This window comes from Homalodisca vitripennis, chromosome X (genome assembly GCF_021130785.1).
Source record: "Homalodisca vitripennis isolate AUS2020 chromosome X, UT_GWSS_2.1, whole genome shotgun sequence".
In the NCBI taxonomy this organism is placed as follows: Eukaryota; Metazoa; Arthropoda; class Insecta; order Hemiptera; family Cicadellidae; genus Homalodisca; species Homalodisca vitripennis.
The window spans coordinates 136,768,273-136,780,515 of NC_060215.1; the positions used below are offsets into that span (position 1 = coordinate 136,768,273).

The 12,243-nt window shown below is 33.2% G+C and overlaps 1 protein-coding gene across 1 annotated transcript in view; it reads right to left on the reverse strand.

The window, feature by feature from the left end:
* The window catches only part of LOC124369884 (putative serine/threonine-protein kinase STE20-like), a 44,505-nt gene extending 32,719 nt beyond the window's left edge, over window positions 1-11,786 (reverse strand). The window contains exons 1-3 of the mRNA XM_046828023.1: window positions 11,661-11,786; window positions 3,435-3,584; window positions 445-677 (exon numbers count right to left, since the gene is read on the reverse strand). Coding sequence (XP_046683979.1) covers window positions 445-677; window positions 3,435-3,584; window positions 11,661-11,666 — 389 coding nt within the window. The 5' untranslated portion in view covers window positions 11,667-11,786. The remainder of the gene's footprint in view (window positions 1-444; window positions 678-3,434; window positions 3,585-11,660) is intronic.
* Window positions 11,787-12,243: the final 457 nt, after the last annotated feature.

Sequence of the window (12,243 nt, forward strand, 5' to 3'; positions counted from 1 at the left end):
CAGTGCTTTTCAGCAAGTTGTAAAACATTTTTTTATTAGATTTATGAAATTGTTACCAATATTTACTTACATATACCGCTCAGATGCACCTACCCCACTTCATGAATCCATCAAACGTGGATACCGTTTCATTCGACATGTTGCAGTAAAAATATTGAATTCATTAAACAGATTACATATTACATTACTATGTGCTTATTCACAGACTGTTCAAGTGTAAACATATAAGTATGATATTGTACACTACAATAGAAGATAGAAATTGTTCAGCATAGAAGTGGAGGAAAGTACATCTGGTACCTTTTTGCCTATTTTTCAAAGCTATCATGTTAGCTCTAAGGATATTGCTCTCACATTGCTATCCTAACAGCACATGTTTTTTAAAATTACAATTATATCACTAACTATGTTGTTCTCTTGATTTTGACTATGTAACTTGCTTACCTATTAATGTAGTTCCTCCCATGAAGGTACTCTAAAGCATTCAAAATGTCTTTTAAGATCATGCTAATAGCAACCTCAGGGATACCGTATGGGTAGGACTTCTCCATTATTTTGTCACAACTGAGGTAGGGCATCAAAGGCATCACTCTGTACAAGACAGAGTTGGATATCTGTGTGTGTATGAACTTGATCAAACCTTCATGACACAATTCCATGGTGATGCACGTCTCACCCTGAAATAGTAATTGCATTCTTACTGCATGGACCTTCACATGTAACACAAATTATATGAAACCACTAAAAATAGTATTTTGTTATTAGTTTACCCTTTGCAATAATCTAAAACATTCCATAGTAAAAATAAAAATTATATTTGAACCAGAACTCTAATTTTTTTACCTATTTTCCCATATAACATTTAAAAAGATATCAGCACACTATTAGGACAATGTAACACCATAAAAAGTTACGAACAAAATTTCAACTTTAAACGTATTTATAGCTACAGTGACTTGGAGACAATATTGTATATCCAATGATTTTACTAAGTGGCAAACCTGTATATAAAATTGACAAGAACATATTCTACATTAATTCTGCAGACATGATAGAATATGATTGCAACTCCGCTTACATAGGTTACATTAAAGTTTAACATTACAGTCAGTCCACTCACCATAAATCAATTATACACTTTCTAAAGATATGTTTAAGTATGTTTATAATGGCTTACAAACAAAATAACAATGTAGTATTCTATCTATAAAAATCTAACGTAATTTCTCTAAAGGATTGTTTAAACCTTTGAGGACTACGGGCCATTCCGTTGGTTTCTAAGAAAAACGCCATCAAAAGACCAAATGAGACCTCTGGAAAAGTTGGAAGTGTGGGTAATAAGAGCCTGTAATTTATACATACTCTTGTACTTATTCAACACTTCGAGTTACCCATAATTCTGTGAAACTCTCAAAGGATGCAGATTATGTCATTTTACAGAATGCTAAGACTCCAAAGATTGAGAAACAGAGAATTTTACGGAAGCAATGATTTTAATATATTGTTTTACAAAATCCATCATTTAATGTCATAATCGCATAACTTAAAGTTTATTGTGAATTTAGTAACATTATTCTTCACTAGAATGTATTACATTAGTTTGTTATCAAAGCAACAAACAACAGGAAACTTGCATTGTTTGTTTATTTTAGTCGGCCAAGACACCTGCTCAGGCTGATGTTGCCATGGATTCATAAAAAGATTTGTAACCAATAAAAATTTACTTAAAACATTAAATGGTTCTGTGTGTAAATAAAAATTTTAAAAAATATTGGAAAAAGAAATTATTTGCTTTCCTTACACAAAAAATTACCTTCCCTATCGCTTATTTTTCCTATTTTCCTAGCTTGTGAGCATTATTATCATTGTATTAATTTATACATACTCTTGTACTTATTCAACACTTCGAGTTACCCATAATTCTGTGAAACTCTCAAAGGATGCAGATTATGTCATTTTACAGAATGCTAAAAGACTCCCAAAGATTGAGAAACAGAGAATTTTACGGAAGCAATGATTTTAATATATTGTTTTACAAAATCCATCATTTAATGTCATAATCGCATAACTTAAAGTTTATTGTGAATTTAGTAACATTATTCTTCACTAGAATGTATTACATTAGTTTGTTATCAAAGCAACAAACAACAGGAAACTTGCATTGTTTGTTTATTTTAGTCGGCCAAGACACCTGCTCAGGCTGATGTTGCCATGGATTCATAAAAAGATTTGTAACCAATAAAAATTTACTTAAAACATTAAATGGTTCTGTGTGTAAATAAAAATTTTAAAAAATATTGGAAAAAGAAATTATTTGCTTTCCTTACACAAAAAATTACCTTCCCTATCGCTTATTTTTCCTATTTTCCTAGCTTGTGAGCATTATTATCATTGTATTAATTTATACATACTCTTGTACTTATTCAACACTTCGAGTTACCCATAATTCTGTGAAACTCTCAAAGGATGCAGATTATGTCATTTTACAGAATGCTAAAAGACTCCCAAAGATTGAGAAACAGAGAATTTTACGGAAGCAATGATTTTAATATATTGTTTTACAAAATCCATCATTTAATGTCATAATCGCATAACTTAAAGTTTATTGTGAATTTAGTAACATTATTCTTCACTAGAATGTATTACATTAGTTTGTTATCAAAGCAACAAACAACAGGAAACTTGCATTGTTTGTTTATTTTAGTCGGCCAAGACACCTGCTCAGGCTGATGTTGCCATGGATTCATAAAAAGATTTGTAACCAATAAAAATTTACTTAAAACATTAAATGGTTCTGTGTGTAAATAAAAATTTTAAAAAATATTGGAAAAAGAAATTATTTGCTTTCCTTACACAAAAAATTACCTTCCCTATCGCTTATTTTTCCTATTTTCCTAGCTTGTGAGCATTATTATCATCACAACTTTTTAAGTAGAATCTTTTTAATGAAAATGAAAATTTGTATTTTTGTTCGAAAGAAAATCGTAAACCAAATGAATTCGCTTTTCCCAGTTGAATTATTTGTTTTCCACCCTAAAATTCTCTAACTATACTGTATTTTAAAACTTTTTTACTTGTTTACATAAGACTGTAAAGAATATATTTATTTTCATTAAAATGTATTCTTAATATAATTTTTTTCCATACAGTATGTTTATCTCCAAACACTGAAGTTAAAAAACATGAAGTACTTCAGTTATGATTTTCTCTGCCACACATTATTTTAGCCATAGTATTTATCACATATCCCTTTCTAAGATACAATAAATACTTTTGGTACTGTCCAAAAATAACTTAAACAATGTTGGTCCTCAAAGAGTTACATCAACTATAAATAACCTGAATGCAATCGGACAGTAATATTTATTGTGGCTTATTACATGTAAAGATGAGAAATAAGTGTTCTGACAAAGCAATAAAAAACAAATACTTACTAAAGTGAGTTGCCACTCGTCAGATGGGACCTCATCAATGCAACAGGTCTTAATTGCAACATCTTCTTGATTGTTTTTATATTTTCCTACGTGCACTTTTCCGTAAGAACCTTTTCCAATTACAGCTCCCAATTTGAAGTCAATGGTGCTCTGTTCAGAAAGTATAATTAATCAAACACTTACACTTCATAGTTTACAAAAGTAATTTCAATTACCACACAAATTTTATACTAATAATAGTTTATCAGAATAGTTTACATAGAATTCAATACATGTTAAGAATAAGTAGGCCTAATATTGCTATTTATCAAAACAATATTGACTTGTCTGATGAAATGTTGTATCTTAAAACATCACTAACAATAAACATATAACACATTTAAAACAAGATTAGAAACAGACCTTGTACAATACGAGCCACAGATATGTTGAAAACCTAACTATTTACTGTTTAACTTAGATTAAGATAACCTTTCTAAGAGAACAAGATTAACAATAAATTGTCCAAAAGATTAATTTAAGGGTCAAGAAGCCAAAGGTCAACGCAGATGACAACGGACTATAAGTAAAAAATGCTGGACAATCTTCAGACTCAGGATAAGACTATCATCAAGTTCTCTCTTGGCGCTACCGACCAATCTTTGAAAATTGGCATGTCTATTGTAGAATTTATAAGATCATATTCTGATACTTACTTTGTATATTCAAGTGAATAACAAGTAATTTAATTTGTTCCAAATATTATAAATGATTTCTATTCTTTACACTCCAACCCACCACTACACCAGCAAAGCTCTCAGAAATTCACTTGACCAAACCAACCTTTGCAACTGTAGTACACTACTGCATTTGAATATACATCCAAATGCCTTTATGAACATAATAAAAAGTGAACATTTCTTAAGTCGAATGTTGTAAGTCTTTGGATTCATATAAAGCATACTTTAACACAAGACGTCTCTCAAAAATCCAAATAAAGCCTTAAATAATAAGTAAAATCATTTATGCTTTAGCCATTATTTTTATAAGAAAAAAAAAATTTAAATTAGAACACTAAATCTTTACTATACTTAATCCTCTACCAGAATTTATAAAATAAAAATCATTTATATGACCTTTAATACCTAAAATTTAAATAACTAGAAATTATAACGGGCCGACCTGACAAATCGCGAAATTGACGTTATAAACATATTCTGCTCATACTCCTGAACAAAAGTATATATGGTTTTAGGGGGTGCAAATGATAAATAACATGGTTTTAGGAGGTATATTCATAAATAGCTAAGTGTCCTATTTTTGTGCTGTGTTTGGATATCTGTACATATTATCTGCGGCTGGGACTGATAGCGTATCTGTTCTGTGAGTGCTCCAGGGCAGAGGTCAGTGCTTCACAAGATATCGTGTACTGTAGGTTGGATCGAGTGAGTGCGTGACAAATCATGGATCAACCATCCACTAGTTCGACGAATCGTAGTGAATTGTATGTGTCGGAGTGTTTTCTCGGGCATGTTAACCCATCGCGGATCACTGACGAGCGGCCAGGCCTAAAGGCACAATGACAAGCTCAGGTCGCAAAAGTGGTCTGCTTTTAAGTTTCCCTCCAAATGTCTGATAGATCAGGCGATTGTCTTCACTTGTCAAATAAGAATGTTTAACAACAGTCTATGTTTAGAGTTTTCAAAAATTTTATAAATATCCTAAGGATTGCAGTTGTATATTGAAGTTGAAAAATCATTCATATGAGTTTACTCTGTGCTTTTTAGCGCCTCAGTTGTTATTATAATACTTTTGAGGTTAGTGACACAGAACTAAACGACATAGATGTACATATTGACGGGTTTAGTCTAGACAATGGCCCGGATGTTGTGATCGCTTCGCCCGAGCCGCTTTATTTAGACTATTGAATTGAATTGAATTGAAACATCTTTATTCATATAATATACAGTGGTATACATTGAATGGCGTTGTTATGTTAAATTAAATTAGCTGCATCTAAGTAACAGTATTTACAGTTTTCTCCATAACAAATCAATCTACACATACTACCAGGTTCAACATAAATTAAGGATGGTTGTCAAAGTTCATCAAATTTATATAATGGGTTGTTTATCAAATAACTTTTTAATTTTTTCTTAAATAATTTACTATTGTCTATACTTCTTAATTCCACAGGTAGTCTTAGTAAAAACTTTGCACCTGCAAACGATGTTTTTTTGGTATAAAATTCTAGCCTATGGGAATTAATAGCAATTTGATTTCGATTTCTTGTGAAATATGAATGACTGTCACCTAGTTTCGGAACCAATTTATTTATGCTTAGTTTTTTTACATGGAGTATTGATCGGAAAACATATAAACTATAAACAGTCATTATTCCTAAATCAGTAAAATGTTGACGAACAGAGTCATCAAATTTTAGATTTAACATGGTTCGTATTGCCCTCTTTTGGAGAAGGAGTATTCTATCCAAATTCTGTTTTGACGTACCCCCATATATTTCAATACCAAAACTTATTGATGATTCTATAAGAGAGAAATAAATTATTTTTAAAGTATTTAATGAGCAAAATTTAGACAACCTATACAAAGCATACAATCCAGAAGTAACTTTATTAACTATGTGTTCAGTATGGAGATTCCATGTCAAATTTTCATCTAAGATTAAACCCAAAAATTTTGTGGAACTTACTTTTTCCAAAGAGTGGTTGTTTATTTTTATTCCTGGATTTACTGAAGATTTCCTTTTTCCTGCTTTAAAAACAATAAAATTAGTTTTGCTGGTATTTAATAATAGTTTAAGATTATTAAAGAAATTATTTATGTCCAATAAACTAGAAGAAGCATTATTTTCCAAATTATTTAATGTACTACTACTAATTTTTAAACTTGCATCGTCAGCATACAGACAAAGTGTTTTTGTTGGACTGTTTTAAAAAGAGAGCGGAATACCTTTTACATAACAGAGAAACAGCAGTGGGCCAAGGATTGATCCTTGCGGAACACCATGCTGAATCTGTGCTAGTGAAGAATTATTGGTGACTATTTGATTCTTAATGCTACTTTTTATTTCAACAAATTGTTTTCTATTGATTAAGTATGAACTGAACCAATTTAGAGTAATGCCATTGATTCCCAGGCCTTCAATCTTGTTTAATAGAATTTTGTGTGAAACGCTATCAAAAGCTCTGCTTAGGTCCAAGAAAATACCTATTGTTTTCTCTCCTTTATCTACAGAGTCAATGACGGAATTAATGAAATCTATGCCAGCAGTAACCACAGATCGATTTGGTCTAAAGCCATGTTGTTCCTTATCATGCAAACAATGGGTTTCAAGAAAATGTACTAATTGATTATAGGCTGCTCTTTCAAAAATTTTTGAAAAAGTAGGTAGCAACAATAATGGTCTGTAGTGTGATGGGTTTTTTGAATCTCCTTTTTTCAAAATCGGGATTACTTTGGCTATTTTGAGTTTTGACGGAAAGATTCCACTAATAAAGGAAGAATTAATTAAGTGGACTAAGGGTTTAATTAGTTGATTGCCGGCTAACTTTATCACCGTCATTGGAACCTCATCATAACCAGTTGAAAACTTATTGGGAAAAGATCTCAAAATTTTTAGAATTTCACGTTCTGTTACTGGTCTGAATTTAAAATTTTTGTTTGTCAAATTATTAAAACTAAGCAGAGAATCATTGTCATTCTGAATGATTGGATCTAACTGTGGAATTATTGACAATTCAACATAATTGGCAAAAAAATCATTGAAATGTCTACTAATTTCTTGTGGTTCTACCAAAGTTCGGCCATTAGTTACGATTTCAATGTTACTACAGTGTTTTTTCTTATTTCCAATCTCTTTGTTCAGAATCTGCCAGGTTGTTTTGCTAACATTATTGGTTTTTCTATTTTACTTTGATAAAAATCCTTTTTCTTATTAATTAAAGTATTCTTATAATTTTTCCTTAGGGTTTTAATCCTATTAAACAGTTCTTGATCCTTAATAACTCTAGCTGATTGACTCAATTCTAAAATTTTTTGTCTATCTTGTTTTACATCAGGTGTTATCCAATTATCTCTACACTTCCTTAAACGCTTTTTAACTTTAGGAAAAAACAAGTTAAAGCAGTACATAAAAATGTCATGAAAAACATCAAATTTTACATCAACACAAGCATTATAAACATTAAACCAATTTTCCTTATCCAAAGCCTTAACAAATAATGCCAAATTGCTATCATCAAAAACCCTAGTTTCTTTTGTTACAGATTTATTTTCAAGCTTAGGCTTGAATCTTTCCAAACCCTCTCCATCATTAACATCAACAAACACCATCACACCATAATGGTCAGATAACTGTGTGTCAATTCCCTCAACTCTTATTGAATGCTCATCAAAATTAGTTAAAACATTATCCAATGCAGATTCTGTAGTACAAGTTATTCGGGTTGGAAAATTAACTAAAAATCTCATATTAAATAATTGCAATACATCATTAAGCTTTTGTTGGTTCGAGCTATCTAGAACATCAATATTAACATCTCCCACAACTAAAACATTTTTGAATCTCTTAACTAAAACTCTTAAACAAAAACACAATTTTTCCAAAAATGTTGACACATTTGAATTAGGAGATCGATAAACTGCCATTAAAACAAAGTGTAAACCAACCATTGTATACTTAACCACACAGCATTCAAATTCTTTTTCTAAAATTAAGTTTTGAATACAATTTAAATTTACATTTTCACGTTTAAGTTTTTGATGAAGTGATAAGGTGGTACACGGTCCCGCACACATCCCATGGGGGAACAGATTAATGTTTTTAAATTTCTTCTTTTGAAGTCATTTCCCAGCTGTTGATTCTATGATTCAGACATCATCCCTGCCACCCCGGAACCTTGCTTGCGTGTTATCGTTCCTACATCACGGATACCCCAGCAGGCCCATGTTCCATCTGAACAAATACCTTCACAGCTGAATTTTCTGGTAAATAATAGCAAGCGATACTGTGGCGCACCATTGCTGTTCGTATGGCCGCTGACCGTAAATTAATTCGTGCCCGGGCACCAAAACAATGCGATCCGCAATGGGTTAAGAGTTACGTTTTGACCAACAGGAGATTATTTCCTTTTTAATAGAACATGGAATTTCGTCGAGCAGTCGCGTATTGTCTTTAAACTGGGAGACTAATGTTTCATTGTGACAGAAAAATTCGTAAATTCAACTGATAGCGTATCTGTTATCTGAGTGCTCTGGGGCAGAAGTCAGAGCTAACGTGTACTGTAGGTTGGATCGAGTGAGTGCGTGACAATCATGGATCATCCATCCGCTAGTTTGACCAATTGTTATGAACTGGTGTCGTAAATATTATCTGCAGCTGGGACTGATAGCGTATCTGTTATCTGAACTCTCCGGGGCAGAAGTCAGTGCTTCACTAGATATCGTGTACTGTAGTTTAGATCGAGTGAGTGCGTGATGATCATGGATTAACCATCCACTAGTTCGACCAATCGTAGTGAATTGGTGTGTCGGAGTGTTTTGTCGGGCGTGTTAAGAGTTTACGTTTTGACCGAAACGAGAATATTTAGCTTCTGTACATTCTGTGGAACACACTAATTGTAAGTGTTCTCTATTAATGTCCATTTATATATTTATATTAGGAGTATTCATGATTTATTAAGTTTTTTTTACACGGTACATAATTGCCTTTCCATTACAACTCAATTTATATTTCTGATCAGCCCCTCTAAAATTTGATATTTTACTGATAGGTACTATCTCGAGGGATGTTTTTCTTTCATTGACATCAGTGCGGGGCAGCACTGAACCGCCTAAAAATTCTGCTCATTTCAGTATTACTATTCATTTACGTTTGCAAAGATGGCGCCGCATCCGATGACGTCATCACGAGGTTGAATCATGGTGATGCCCAATGTAGATGTAAAACAGGGAAATATTGCTCCACGCTTGAACAGTTGTTCCATTTTTGGGTAATTCTGAGCAATTCTTTTCAACTCCAAACTTTTTCATATTTTACTACGGTCATAAGGATGTTCTCAGAAAGCAAGAAACGGTAATTATCATATTAACCGCCGGGGCGGAAAAATAAGAGTTTTGCGTTCTTAACTTATTGGAATCGTCCTATATAAAAAAAAGTATAAGGTTTGATGGGGTGGAAATGAGAAATAACGAAGTTCTAGAAAATAAAAAATTAAATAACTTTCCAGTAATATCTCCATGTTCTACATCCACGTCTAGCGTCACGTGACCTTTTGTGGCCAATGATTGAACCTCGTGATGACGTCATCGGTTGCGCCGCCATCTTTGCAAACGTAAATGAGAAATTACAGAAATGAGCAGAATTTTGATCAAAATTAATAATGTTTTTCTTAATTTCGAGAAAAAAATTAATTACGAGTGCCTCCGGCCATCAGCGCGGGGCAGCACCTTCGGTGCTGCCCCGCGCTGATGTCAATAAAAGAAAAACATCCCTCGAGATAGTACCTATCAGTAAAATATAAAATTCTAGAGGGGCTGATCAAAAATATAAATTGAAATGTAATGCAAAGGCAATTATGTAAAGTTTAAAAACTAAATAAATCATGAAAAACTCAAATATATAGATGGATATTAACAGAGAACACTTACCATTAGTGTGTTGGCGGATATAGCTAAACAGCAGCAACAAAAAAGTGGTCTATCACAACGAAACGACACAGTCTCCCGGTTTAAAAACACCACTCGACCGCACGACGAACAAATACACTCATTTTTAAAAATGCCCTGTTCTATTAAAAAAGAGATAATTTCGTTTCGGTTAAAACGTAAGCTCTTTACGTGCCCTACGAAACACTCCGACACACACAATTCACTAGGGTTGGTTGAACTAGTGGATGGTTGATTCATCATTGTAAACTCACTCACTCAATCCGACCTACTGAACACGATATCTTGTGTAGAACTGACCTATGCCCCGGACAACTCAGATAACAGGTATGCTATCAGGCTGCTATCAGTCCCGGCCGCAGATAATATTCAAGTAAACAGATTATCCAGACACAGCACACAAACTGAACATTAAAACATTAGAAACTTTACCACTTATCAATATACCCCCTAAAATCATGTTATTTGTCATTTGCACCCCCTAGTACTATATATATTTTTTGTTCAGGAGGGTGAGCAGAATACGTTGGTAACGTCAAATTCGTGATTTGCCGCCCCGGCGTTTAATCTTACTGGTACCCAAGAAACATATTATAATTCAAGCCCCGCAAGGCCATCCTACAGGTTGCCGAGCGATAAGGTGGTTCTAAGTCCACGCGATAACAGTGGCTCGCGGGAGACGCGCGGGAGGCCAATTGTGACCTTCTGTTATGGCTAGTGGTTCCTCCGATAATCCTTTTTTATGTGACGGGTGTGAGAACACGTTACTTAGTTTCACGGTTTCAAGTGAAGATCAGGAAAAATTAAAACGGTTTTTGTACGAACACAGCGTTTTGCAACGCAACAAAGTTTGCCCTCTAGAATTTGATATTTTACTGATAGGTACTATCTCGAGGGATGTTTTTCTTTCGTTCACATCAGCGCGGGACAGTACCGAAGCCCGCACTGATGGCCGGAGCCACTCGTCTCAACTCGATAACAACTAATTAATTTGTAGCTCGAAATTTAAGAAAAACGTTCATTTGGATCAAAATTCTGCTCATTTCAGTATTATTTTTCATTTACGTTAACATTCCGGTTATCGAGTTCGAGACGAGTGCTTCCAGCCATCAGCGCGGGCTTCGTTATTTCTCATTTCCACCCCGTCAAACCTTACATTGTTTTATTCTGTAGGACGGGTCCAATAAGTTAATAACGCGAAACTCGTATTTTGCCGCTCCGGCCGTTAATGTGACATTTACCCTACTTTGTTCAATTTAATTGAGCACCTTGTCAACTCTTTTAGAGATAATTCAGCAGTGGAATTAGAATGATCTGAACAGCAAATATACTTTAATCCTGTATTTACTCATCTTACTTATATTACTTTCAACATAATTTGTGATGGTAGATAAAAAAAATGCCTATAATATCATCCATCAACATGAACTGTATAGGACCTAGCTATGCCCACATGCCGGTAACTTCACAAGGCAATTTATTAAGTACAATTTATACTCAAATCACAAATGTAAAACACAGTTAACCAATTGAAGTAAAATAAAAACAAGTAATTACCTCCATGACTGCAAATCACCTAAAACTCTCTTTCAGCACAAACACTTCGGAAAGAACTCTCCTAAATAAAACCTAAAATGGCGAACAGACGATTCAGACGAATAGTGTAGTGATTAGTGAGTGGTGCGGGGGCAAGCGTTTAAAACAGGAGACAGTCAGACAGATAAGAAACTGCCATAATTTTTTTTTTCCATCTTAAGAAGAGTGTTCTGGGCAGCATTAAAGGACAGAAAAGAAAAATCTAGTTTCCTTGTTACATTAAAACTCTAGTATAATATACATTCATGTAACAATGTATCAATTATAACTAAAGTATAAAATGTATGAAACTTAAATGGCAAATATCTTAACCCCACGCAACCAATTTTAAAGATAATTCGTATCAATACTCTGAACAGAAATACATATTTGTATGCATGATGTACATATCATACATAAATACCACTACAATTATATTTCAATTTGTTGATGTATGAAATATTCTTTCTTGATCGCTGGATTCATCAAGTTCTGTCTACTTTGAGCATAGAACCTCCATAAACTTTAAACTTTATTTGTATTTTAGTACATTTTAATTTTAACA